This window comes from Zeus faber (genome assembly GCF_960531495.2).
Source record: "Zeus faber genome assembly, chromosome: 17".
NCBI classification, from domain to species: domain Eukaryota; kingdom Metazoa; phylum Chordata; class Actinopteri; order Zeiformes; family Zeidae; genus Zeus; species Zeus faber.
Window position 1 is genome coordinate 29,127,683 of NC_137204.1, and position 12,500 is coordinate 29,140,182.

The 12,500-nt window shown below is 50.9% G+C and overlaps 1 protein-coding gene across 1 annotated transcript in view; it reads right to left on the reverse strand.

Moving 5' to 3' along the window:
- The window catches only part of LOC307243079 (chondroitin sulfate proteoglycan 4-like), a gene marked incomplete at both ends in the record, with an annotated part of 23,391 nt that extends 12,415 nt beyond the window's left edge, over window positions 1-10,976 (reverse strand). Inside the window, 9 exons of the mRNA XM_080017729.1 lie at window positions 1,536-2,024; window positions 2,502-2,594; window positions 3,138-4,469; window positions 4,667-4,775; window positions 6,552-6,673; window positions 6,862-7,281; window positions 7,694-8,845; window positions 10,347-10,510; window positions 10,751-10,976. Of these exons, the coding sequence (XP_079873855.1) occupies window positions 1,536-2,024; window positions 2,502-2,594; window positions 3,138-4,469; window positions 4,667-4,775; window positions 6,552-6,673; window positions 6,862-7,281; window positions 7,694-8,845; window positions 10,347-10,510; window positions 10,751-10,976 (4,107 nt within the window). The remainder of the gene's footprint in view (window positions 1-1,535; window positions 2,025-2,501; window positions 2,595-3,137; window positions 4,470-4,666; window positions 4,776-6,551; window positions 6,674-6,861; window positions 7,282-7,693; window positions 8,846-10,346; window positions 10,511-10,750) is intronic.
- Between the last annotated feature and the right edge of the window lie 1,524 nt (window positions 10,977-12,500).

The following is a 12,500-nucleotide window of genomic DNA, read 5'->3' on the forward strand; positions in this document are numbered from 1 at the left end:
TCAAGTTAGTGTTTCAGGAAGAGCCGCCACATCAGCTCCAGAGGGGCCGCAGAGCGCCGCGGCGGGGGAGAGAGCGGAGGAAGCACCGGCGCTCCTGCTCTACCATTGGCTGTTTGTGTCACATGGTTGTTTCTGTTTGTGTGGTGTCTTTGTAGGTAGAGGAAAACGGATTCTGTTTCGAAAATAAATCTCAGCAATGAATCGTCGTTATCGTGTCAGATTATATCCTGAAAATGATCAAGATCGTTTTATCGCCCAGCCCTAGTTCCTCCAAAGGTTCCTTAACTTCCAGCGGTGCGACGACGCCTTCTGTGACCGGTTTTAGTTTTACAGGTTTTGTAAAAAAAGCAGCACAAGTTACAGTTTTCCGAGTTTCATTTGAACGCAGCATGGGCTCAAGTTGTCTGTCTACGTACAGCGAGTGGCCGGATGCGAATGAGTTCCGGTATATATAGTGTATAGTGTATATAGTGTTATTTAACGGTAAGGGGGCGTGGCTGGTATATATAGTGTATATAGTGTATGCAGTGTTATTTCACAGTAAGGGGGCATGGCTGGTATATATAGTGTATAGTGTATATAGTGTTATTTAACGGTAAGGGGGCGTGGCTGGTATATATAGTGTATAGTGTATATAGTGTTATTTAACGGTAAGGGGGCGTGGCTGGTATATATAGTGTATATAGTGTATGCAGTGTTATTTCACAGTAAGGGGGCATGGCTGGTATATATAGTATATATAGGGTATAGTGTATATCGTGTTTACAGTGTTATTTCATGGTAAGTGGGCGTGGCTGGTATTTATAGTGTATATAGTGTATAGTGTATATAGTGTATACAGTGTTATTTAACGGTAAGGGGTGTGGCTGGTATATATAGTGTATATAGTGTATACAGTGTTATTTCATGGCAAGGGGGTGTGGCTGGTATATATAGTGTATAGTGTATATATAGTGTATATAGTAAACAAAGGTCGATGCGATGCTTGGTATTGTACACAGTGTACAATACAGACTGGTCAGAGAGCTGGTCCTGAGTCTGAACGGTCTTTAAAAAGGTAGGTTGTTAAGTGAGGACAGTAGTGTGTAGATGTATATGTTATATGTATATAAAATGTATAGAGTTGTGTGTATATGTATATGTTATATGTATATATAATTTATAGAGCTGTGTGTATATGTATATGTTATATGTATATATAATGTATCGAGCTGTCTGTATACGTATATGTATATACAGTAGTTGTGTTTATATGTAGATGTATATGTTATATGTATATATAATGTATATAGTAGTGTTTATATGTAGATGTATATATTGTATGTACGGTATATATAATGTATATAGCAGTATGTATACGTAGATGAATATGTTATATGTATATATAATGTATATAGTAGTGTTTATATGTAGATGTATATATTGTATGTATATATAATGTATACGTAGATGTATATGTTATATGTATATATTATTTACAGATAATAACCGTCTGACTTAAAGTACCAGGAGAAACCCACGTCATGCCCCCTCACCTCCAGGTGTTCCCTGGTGACGGAGACCTCCTGTCCCTCCTCCACCACCACCACGGCGGGGGACTTGCTGAGCACGGTGGGGGGTCTCTGCTGGCTCTCCAGGAACACCTTGATCACCACGCCCACATCCAGGTGGACTTCCCGCCGGCTGCGCTCCGCCCGCTCCGCCGCCCGCCTCTCCCGCACCCTCGCCGTCACATTGAAGCCATCCCACAGCTCGCGGCTGTCGTCGTGGCGATAGGCCAGGCGTCCCGCCTCCAGGTCCCGCTGGGTAAAGGTGGAGACGGCGTCGGGATCCAGACCGCGGTCCAGGAAGAGGACGCCGCGCCTGGGGGCCAGGTAGACCTCGTAGGTGACCTCCTGGGACTGCCGCACGTCCAGGTTGGTCAGGACGCTGAGGTTGGCCGAGGTCAGGGCCGTGACCCCGCCCCGCTGGACCAGGAGCCCCGTGTTGTTCTGCACCTGGAGGTAAGGGTCCTGGGCCATCACCTGGGGCAGACATGGCATGGCGCGGGAAAGAGGTTCAGGATCCGCAGCATTAAATATATATTTTATTTTTTCCAATACATCTAAAATAGGCATACCCTTGAAATCATTGACAACAAATGACTATTTATAAATTTGTGATAAGTTGTTTTAAGAGGTTCCGAATTCCCTGCATGAAGAGCGAGAAGTTGTAAAAATGTATATTAAAATATCTTTTCATTTATTAACAACAAATTCACATCTAAGACACTTACCTTGCTCGTTATGAGTGAAGGAAAAAGTTAAAATGATATAAGAAACCTGAAATAAACGGTTGAACACGGATTTCATATTATGTCAAACGTGTAAAAACAAACGTGGGTTTTTACAAAAAGTGCAGCTGAATTTCATTCCCACGGGTCAACGTGCCTCAGGTCCCACAAAGACAGAAGCTTCACTTTGTCATTCAGGACATGAGAGGATGAACCAGGAGGTGCTCACCTCCAGGAGGGTGGAGACGTAATGCTTCCCATCCGACACGAAGAGGACAAAACGACCAAAACTCACCCCTCTGTGTACAAACAAAACCTTTTTCTAGGGGGGGAGGGAGAGAGACGGGGGGAGAGAGAAGGGGGGAGAGGGAGGGGGTGAGACAAATGGTGGTGAAAGCATTTTAATAAGAACAACATCATGAAGAACGTGAGCGTCTGTGTTTTCATCCAGAATGAAATGAATGTTTCTTTCTGCTTTGACTTGACGGGGCTGGTTTAGTTCCTGTCAACGTTTGTTGGACGTACAAATAAAAAAAGAATTTAAGATTGAATTGAATGAAAGGATGTATACCACAGGATTTATTCTGTGATTCATTCCACAAACATAATCTACCCAGAGCCAATGTCCTGTATCTGCCCCTGCACCACCTCTGCAGCCCCCGATGGGGCGGACCCCACGACTGGTCTGTACCCTCCACTAAACGTCATTCTGGATGGCTCCTCTGCATTCTATTAGAGCTCAAACTGCCCCCAAGAAAGTAAAATCCCACTCCAGCACATGGGCGAATCACAACATGGAACTGTTACTTTCTGGACCTGGATTGTCTGCACGCGGCTTCCAACCTGAGCTAGCATCCATGCTCACCTGCTCCAGGTCCTGCTGGGTGAACTCGTACACCTTGTGGGCGGTGTCGCTGGCCAGCACCAGCTCCCCCATGGGAATCCCCCGGCGGGTGTACACCAGCCAGCCGTCCTCGAAGTCTGAGTCGTCGTCATGGTAGCGCAAGTCGTCCGCCGTAAGCAGCCGCTGACCGTCACGCGCCACGTGGAACACCTTGTCGACCACCCTGACCGGTCGCTCGTCGTTCACCAGCTGGATGGAGATGTTGAAGGTGTGTTCGGCGGAGTTCTTCTCCTCCTTTTTACCGCCGTGTTTCAGCGGCTTGTAGAGGACGCCGCGGAACGCAAACGAGTCCTGTTTGGTTTCGCTGTTGTCGTGGACGTACATGACGCGCTCATCCGCGATGTCCTGGTTCGTGAAGGTGCCGATGTTGTCGTTGACTGCGGATGAGTTGGACAGGTTGATCATCCTGATGCGTCCGTGCCGAGGGCTTCTGGTGACAGCGTACCGGACCTCCCTGTTATTGGCCGTGTGTGTGAAGAGCATCTCCTTGGTGATGATCTTACTCCCTCCCTCCTGGACGGACAACCCCTTGTTCACGAAGAAGATCGCGGGCGACTCGGCCTTGACCTGTATCCTGAAGTCATAAGTAGTGGAGTCGGCGTGTTTGGAAAACACCTGGAAGCTGAAGGAGTCTCTCAGATCCCCGTGCGGCCTGTTGAGGAGCTCGTATTTAACTAAGCTGTCTGTAATGTTTTTCTGGCTAAAGGTGGAGTTTATTTTCAGGACTTCGTGGTGGAAGTGTAGGTGTCCCTTCTTTGGCAGCGTCAGGAGCCTGAAGAAGATGCTGTCCTCCTGAAGCTTGACACCCTTGGAGATTGCATGCAGGTCCTCGGAGCTAAGGACGGCCCTGCGGACACCAGCGACCTCCATCTTGCTCCGTGTGACCTTGAAGCGAATCCACCGTACCGTGATTGGGAAGACCACGTCTTCCGCCGGGTCGGCGGAGCCCACGCTGACTTTACACCTGAAGTGATCTGTTACGTTGCTTTGCGTCTGGAGGCCGTGGAAGGTGTTGAGGTACCGGATACGTGCTTTCTCCAGAAGTTTCTGAGAGAAATAACTTGTGATTTTCCACTCTCCGCTGGAGTGCAGTCGCTGGAGCTCGCCGAGTCTTGGAGCTTCGGTGACATCGTAGCGGATTTCTGCGACATGATTGGCCACATTGACTTCTACCGCCAGGTGATTGGTGGTGATGATGGAAGCCTCACATTGGTCGACTTCCAGGCCGGTGTTGTTGGCCAGTTTGTGTTCTAAGGACACTGCCGTTATCCTTAAGACGACTGTGTTGCTCAGCTAGAGAGAGGAGAGTCAGATGAAAGAAGAAGGAACAGTCAGAAGAAAGTCAGATGCTTAGAGGAGAATGGAGAAGAGAAGAACTTCAGTTAAAAAAAACAAACCAAAATAAGTCACTCCACTTCTTTGGAACTCTGCGACCAAAGCGTGAGCCACCACAGACAGTATATGGTTGGTTCCTGCACCTCCAGACCTACCCTCTGTCCATCGCTGACCCTCAGAGACAGCCTGGAGCTGTGGACCCCCGTGTGGACAAAGCTGATCTTCCCCTCCTCCAGGTCCGACAGGGAGAACAAACTGATTGATCTGAAATCAAAGGTGATTTAGAAATGTAGAAAAATATCATCTTCCACAACCAAACTCATTTTAACAAAGCTAAAGTTCCCATTGGGCTGTAAAATTCCAGGATGTACAGTATGCTCGCACTGCCCAAAATACACCATGACGAATCAGTTGGTGATCTGGATAACTGGATTGACCCAGATATCCCAACATTCATCTCTATACTGACATTCCTTCTTCTTCTTTGTGCTGCTCCCGTTAGTGGTGGCCACAGCGGATCATCTGCCTCCAACACCTTCTGTTCTGCGCATCCTCCTCCCTGACACCACCCGCCTGCATGTCCACCCTCAGCACATCCATGAAGCTCCTCTTTTCCTCTTGCCCGGCAGCTCCATCCTCAGCCTCCTTCTCCCAACGGCAGGAAATATAACCAAGTTCGTTTTTGCGGAGAACAAAACCTTCCAAAAACATGTTCTCCACATGCTCGATACTGATGAAGGCTCATGGATTTTCTGCTCGTGGGCTTGGGCAATTGGACGAAGATATCAGCAACCGGCGACTCACTGAGTCCATGGGCTGTTGTATTTTGGGGGGGGGGTTTATCCTATTATTTTGCTTATTTAATGACCCGTAAAGCGCACTTCAAAGCGTGCACGGATAGGACTGGGTCGGCCTCGTCGCTTGGACAAATATATCAGCGTCAACCCGGTTTCCAGGTCATTCTGAAATGGCCTTTCTCTCTTTCTTTGGTTGGGCTCAGTTCCGTCCAAATGTTGGAGGAACAACGCGTCGATGCAGAGCGCACTCAGACACAAACACGCCTCCGTCTCCGCCTCCACCTCCGCCTCCGCCTCCGCCCCCTCCTTCGGGAAGCAGAGACGCAGACGGAGACGGCTTTCTCCAGGGTAATTACACGATTTGATCCTTTTAATCTTTGTTGTTTTGCTGTCTTTTTAAAACGCCTTTTACAATGAAGCCACAGCAAAGACGGCAAATGACTTATGGTTGTGTCCGGTTTAAAACCAAAATAATCCCATATACAGTGAGAGGGAGGCAGGGGTGCATGGGGGCCGCGACCGTCCCCCGCCGCGACCCCCCCCCCCCCCTCCCACCCCGCCACCATACACACACACACACACACACACACACACACACACGCACACACACATATGCACACACACACACACACACACACACACATACACTTGTGCACACACACACACACATACACACACATATGCACACACACACACACACACACACACACACACACACACACACGCACACACACATACACTTGTGCACACACACACACACACACACACACATACACACACATATGCACACACACACACACACACACACACACACACACACACAGATTCAATCAATCACGGGTTGTTGGGCTGACAATTGCCTGTAGGAAAACGTTGGCAGACAGCCCAACCCTATTTGCTCGTCATGGATTTTGTTCAAAACTCATGTGGAGGTTTGAAGTCATATTCTGACGATTAGCAAACATACGCCTGAAATCGCCCCAGGGCCTCATGACCCTTGCGCGATCTCTGGTGACCCGCTGTGGGGGTCTGGCACCCCCGGTTGGGAACCACACATTTACTCCTCTCTACCCAAATCTACTCTACTTCACTACACGACTTGACTCCGATCTTTATTCTACTCCTCTTCTCTTCATTCTCCTCAACTTTGACCTACTCTTCTCCATCTAAACTATTCTAACTCTACTCTACCTCTGCTCTACTCCACCTGTACTCTACCTCTACTCTATCTGCCCGGCCTCACCTGCCAGGAAAGTCCTGATGCTCCAGATGTCCAGCCTCTGTGTTCAGGGCTCCCAGGCAGCTGAAGATCAGCTCTTCAGGGCCGTTGTCTGGGTCTGACACCTTCAGCAGATCTGTGGTCAGCTATGGAGATTTTCAAACAGGATAATGTCCATGTAAAACCATTGTACAGCGGCTACAGTGGTGGTGGATAACTCCAGGTTCTATAAGTAAAAGTCCTGTAGCAAGGCAGTGGCCTTAGAACCTGAATTGTTGTCCAGGAAGGCAGACCACGGCCGCCCCGGCAGAAAAAATGATTCTTGATTCTTTACCTGGCGTTTGGAATTCTCCAGCAGAACAAGGACCTTCCCCTCCAGCAGGCTGAGTTCGGGCGGGTCGTTAACGGGACTGACACTGATCTCAAAGCGGTACAGGCGGTTCCCCTTTGGAGACACCGGCAGCTCCTTCTTGATGCTGGAGAACACGGAGAACACGAAGAAGTCCTGGCGGTCCTCAGAGCCACCGTGCACGTACATGACCCGCCCCTGCCACAGGTCCAGCATGCTGAACGTCCGCCCCTCGTCTTCATCGGACCCTCCGGCCACCGCGCCCTTCTCCTCTTCCTCATCCCTCCTGCTTCCACGTTGACCGGCCGGCAGGTCCAGCCGAAGCTGACCGTGGATCGGCTGCTCTTCCACACGGAATATAAGCTGGGACGGACGGATGTCTAGTTTCTGGAAGTCCAGGTTGACCTGCAGCACGATTGGAATCGGAATCAGAATAGGGTCATTTTCTTTCAGGTTTTTCCACAAAGACAGCGGGCAAAAGTAAAATCATGTTCTCATTTCAGTGGGTCATACAATAATAGCCACCTTAAGCTGTTCACGCTTAAAGCAAACACAATAAAAACTAAACTGTAGAAAAAAATCCACCTGAAAACATTTGGAGTAACAAATCCAGTAAAGGTCAATATGCATATCTGCATGAATCAAAATCTTTATGAATCGTATAAGTATGTACATATATATTTATACATGTATGTATAACATATATGTTTCAAATAGATTTTTTCATATGCATAAAACTTAAGAATTAGCAAATATTTTTCGAACATATTACTGAGTAGTAATAATCAACAGGTCAACGGTGGATAACAGATTTTACCTTGATGTGTTGTGGTTCTAGTGGAGCCCGTCCGCCTTCAGCAACCTCCAGATCCTTCAGCGCCAGGAAGCTGCCGTTCCTCCTCTTGTCCTGGGTATTTCGGCTGACGGTCTGCGTCTCGGTGGAATCCCAATGCGGGGGATCGGTTTGGCTGGCGGCTGTCCATGCTTCAGGTGCTACCTGAGCTAGGGTACACCCCACGGAGACGTCCTTAGTGACCACGCTGTGAGGCAGTCCAGTTCTCTGGCTGTTCACTCGGATCTCTCTGAGGCAGCCTTTAAACGAGCCCCCGTCTCTCACCGACTGGACGACCCCGGACACAGAGGACAGGAGCCCGGACCGGCTTGCCTCGCCCCGGGATCGCTCGTCCAGACCTCCCAGGTAGAGCGGGCCTTTGGGCTGGATGGCCTGGAACTCCGTATTCTCCAGGCCAGCACTGACTAACTCGTGCCCCACCTTGAGCTGCACACCGTGGGGCAGGAGGTGCAGCCGGACGGGGTACCAGGTGAGGTTTCCGTGGAGGTCTGTGAGGGAGTGCAGCTCCATCCTCTTCCTGTCTTCATTACCCAACGTTACCACCAGGTGGCCATCTCTGATCTCCATGCCGACAAACCCCCCCTTGATGGCGGACGTATACAGGACCAGACCATCTCCCGCGACGGCAGAGGGGTGCAGCTCGCACTCAAACACCCCCTCCTGTGGAACCTCCCACGATGGCAGCGAGAGAAAGGCCTTGGAGCTGAAAAAGCTGATGGACTCTTCTTCTGTGGCAGAAAACTGGGGGCTACATCCCAGAGAGACCTCATGGATGTTCTTGTACCCGGGGTACGGACGCAAGCTGGACAGCAGGTTGTGCTCGTTGAACACCACCTCATCCACGCACCCCCTGAACCCTGTGGCGTTGTGCCCGACCGAAGGCAGCAGGTATGGCCGCCGCAGCCCCGCCGACCCGCCGACGAAGAGCCCGTCGTGGACGCTGAGCTCCAGGTCCGGCCCCGGCATGCGGAGGGCGGTGTGGGAGCTTTGGTCCACGGTGAGGGTGACATTGTGGAGCTGGTGGGTCAGCTCCACCCAGTGCCAGGCCAGATCGCTGAGGTGGAGCCCCTTCTCCGAGCGAAGGGAACGCTCCCCAGAACCTAGGTCCAGACGAACCTGGAGGGTGAGGAGGAGGAGGAGGAGGAGGAGAGGTTGGGTGGATGGATGGAGGAGAGGATGGGTGGATTGGAGAGAGCAACAAGATCAGTTGGTCAGAATGGAAAGAGGAAAGAAGTGAGGGATAAAGGGCAACAGAAAGAAATAGCTGGTTCCAATGGGTGATTCCCCACATTTCCATTTAATCTGTTATCTGCCAGAGCGGGTACAAGAGGCTCTAGAACGACCTATTCAGGCTGGATTCTGGACTATATCTATCTATCTATCTATCTATCTATCTGTCTATCTGTCTGTGCCTGTAGTCAGAGCTAACATGTAGGCGCTCTCCTTCTCTGGCTTCATGATGGAACTTGTTCTCAGATCATCTTGGAATCAGGGGCGTTTCGTTTTGTGTTGCTCTCTCTCTCTGACGCCAAGTGAGACTCTGATCCGGCCTCCACGTCACCTCAGCGCTGCAGATACCTGCGCACTGGGCTGGGGTCCTGGAGTATCTGCCTGGGCTTTTCTGAGCTTTTCAGGGAGGCAACTGAGTTGACCAGGTCAAACTGGGATACCAGTCGATACCATAGTGACCCTTGAAGAGTGTTTGAAGAGACTTTGCTCGGACTCGGATTTGGGGCCTTTTCACGTCCAATCTGTTTCACGATGTGACAACTATCCACCCCGTGTTCTGCACCTTGACCCGGAAACCCAGAAAACGTACTGCGCCCGTTGAAGCGAGTTTCAGCTTTCCTACTTTACTGGCGTCTCTCCAGGTAACGTTTTACTGCCACCCAAGTGCATTCTGGGAAAGGGTTAGGAGCTAACGGCAATCAGGAAAAGCGATTATTGCTGTGAATTAATGACGGATGGCGCCAAGTTACCCAGTAACAGGAACAGGCTCACACCAGCAGAAAAATGGGAATTCAAAGTGCATCAAGTGAAATTGCTCATCTAAAGCTTGTTAGTTGCAAAAGGGAAAATATTTCGGATCGGGATCGTTTTCCGCAAATGCTCAATATTTCTGCATCAGCATTTTACCGGAACATTCAAGGCAGCATGGTGCCTTCTCTAGTACAAACTCATGTTGTTTCTGGATTTCTGGGAAGCTTCATTATCTTGATAAATTGTATTTAAATTAACTGGGACCATGGGCCTTCGAGTCATTGTTGTGGTAAATCTTACTGTAATTGACTTTTTTTTTTAGATCTTCACTGATTATCTACAGAGTTCAAAGGACCACTGCAACGCATCTCGTGTCTTGATGCGTCTCGGGTTGGGGGTCGCACATTGAAGCTCCATGCTCCAGGCGGCCCTGCTGCTGCAGACTGGATTTAGGAAGGACTGCGCAGCTCGACCTGCTCGCTCACGTCGCACGTCACTCATCACGTAACTCTGCATTGAAGAACAGGATCACTGCAGAGCGGACAGTGTCAAGTATGTGCACAGAGAGAGAGAGAGGGAGGGGAAGGGCGAGCGAGAAGACCGGAATGTGTGTGTGTGCATGCGTGTGCATTCCTACCTGCAGGCGTCCAGACAGCATCTCCAGCAGCAGGAAGTCTGTCTCTCCGGCCGCCAGAAAGATCAGCCCTGATTTTCCGGACGTCCGGAAGCGCACGTGGAGCGCGGTGTGGCTGGACGCCTCCACGGCGTGAACGTGCACGTGACCGTCACCGAAGAACGACACTGAGGACACACAGAGGGAGGAGGCGGGGTCAGAACCGAAGCGCCACGGGGGTAGGTTTGCGGTCGGGAAGACTGCAAACAACCCTCTGGTTCCAAGATGGGATTGAACCAGCAACCCTCTGGTTCCCAGACCCCCCGCTGGTCCTCCCGAGAGGGTTGACAGCAGGCGACAGGTTGTTATGAAGGAGCCGATGCGGAGCGGGGCCCTCGGAGCAGCTGCGTCCATCTCGGAACGCTGACCTTCCGTCCTGAACCGGGTCTGCTGGGATGTCGGCCGCCTCGTCTCAGAGAAAGGCCTCGGGGTTTCGGAGAGAAGGAGGCAGAGGCCCCCCTCACCCTCCTCGCTCCGGAACGTCCCTTTGAAAGGTCCAGTGATGTTCCGATCAAGTGCTTGAAGAGCCCACAACAGGTGATGGACTCCACCCTGGAGGTCCTGGAGTGGAACCCCTCGCTGCGTTGGGGCCATTTTCCTGCTGGAACATCATGAGGGAACAGGTTTTGGACCTGGTCTGGTAACATGGACTCATCGTCCTTGGCCATCACAGGACTCAATGACTTGGACAAAATGGCCGCCCAAACCATGCTGTCACACGGCCTTCAAGTGCACTCGTGGCACGGTGGCGCAGTGCATTGCACTGCTGCCTCACAGCAAGAAGGTCCTGGGTTCGATTCCCGCCTGGGGTTATCTCCCAAACAGGAGCCTTTCTGTGTGGAGTTTGCATGTTCTCCCCGTGCTCACATGGGGTTTCCTCCACCTCACGTCAGTAAGGACCCCCCTCAAAAACATGCACCATCATGGTCTGACCAGCGATGGACACTTATCACCTGGTCCCCGGGCACGTCCACGTACGCTGCCCACTGCTCCTGGCTGTGGCCCCGGAGGAAGGACAAGCCAGGATGGGTCAAAAGCAGAGAATCCATTTCACCGGCCACCATCAAAAGCATGTGCATGTGTGTGTGTGCAAGCATGTGTTATAGTGTGGTGTGTTGCAAACCCATCCAGATTTTGGAAATTAAGGGAGGTGCGGCCTCCAGACCACGGCGCCGGTGTCCGTGGGGCCAGGCTTTGTGCTCCTCACACCGGGGTACGGGTCCTTGTGCGTTGACCTTGGACACCAGCGTTTTCACCGTGGCAACCAGCTCAGACAGCGTCACAGAGGCGCTGATTCCATTTTGGGGTCATATCTATTATTTCCATGGATATGATTAGATGATACATACTGCTTATTGATAATCTGCCTGATATGAATGAGTTTGTAGTGGAAGTTGTAATTGTGATTGAATGACTTCAAGCTCAAACTCCATTTCCCTGTGGCATTCCCGTTGCTTTGTTCCTGTCCAGCGGCGTTGACGACCTACATAAGGAAATGGGAGGAGGAGCAGCAGGACAGCTCACCCACGCCGACTCTGGATTCCAGATGTTGGTCAACAGTTTGGAATCCCTGCCAAAGCTGTCGGTATCACACTGTTCTCTTCCTGATTCACAGCGTTCGTACATCATGCGAGGCGGAGGTTTTCTCGCCCCGTCACCAAACTGTCCAGACCTCCGCCTTGTCTCCCCTTTTCCAACGCCTCCATTTGACTCCATCGATCACGCGGCAAAGTGCTCGTCGATGTTTTCAATTAGCGACGGGGCTGATGCAGCGCAGCGGCACCCGGAGCGCGTCCCGCTGCTAATGACCCCCAGCGGCTCCACCCCAGGGATCGGGGATGGGGGGTGGGGTCTGGGATGACCGGGGTCAGGCGGAGCGCCAGGTTGACGCCACACGCGGCCGGGCGCAGCGTTTCGGGAGATCCTTTTAAATGGAAACTTCCCCGGAAACAAGCTCCACCTCCATTCTGCTCCACACGAGCTGATGGAGCTGACGTCTGATGGACACTGTGACCCCGTCTGGAGCGGATTTGTTTGGTCATGAGAACGTGATGTATCCATCCATCCATCCATCCATCCATCTATCTATCTATCTATCTATCTATCTATCTATCTATC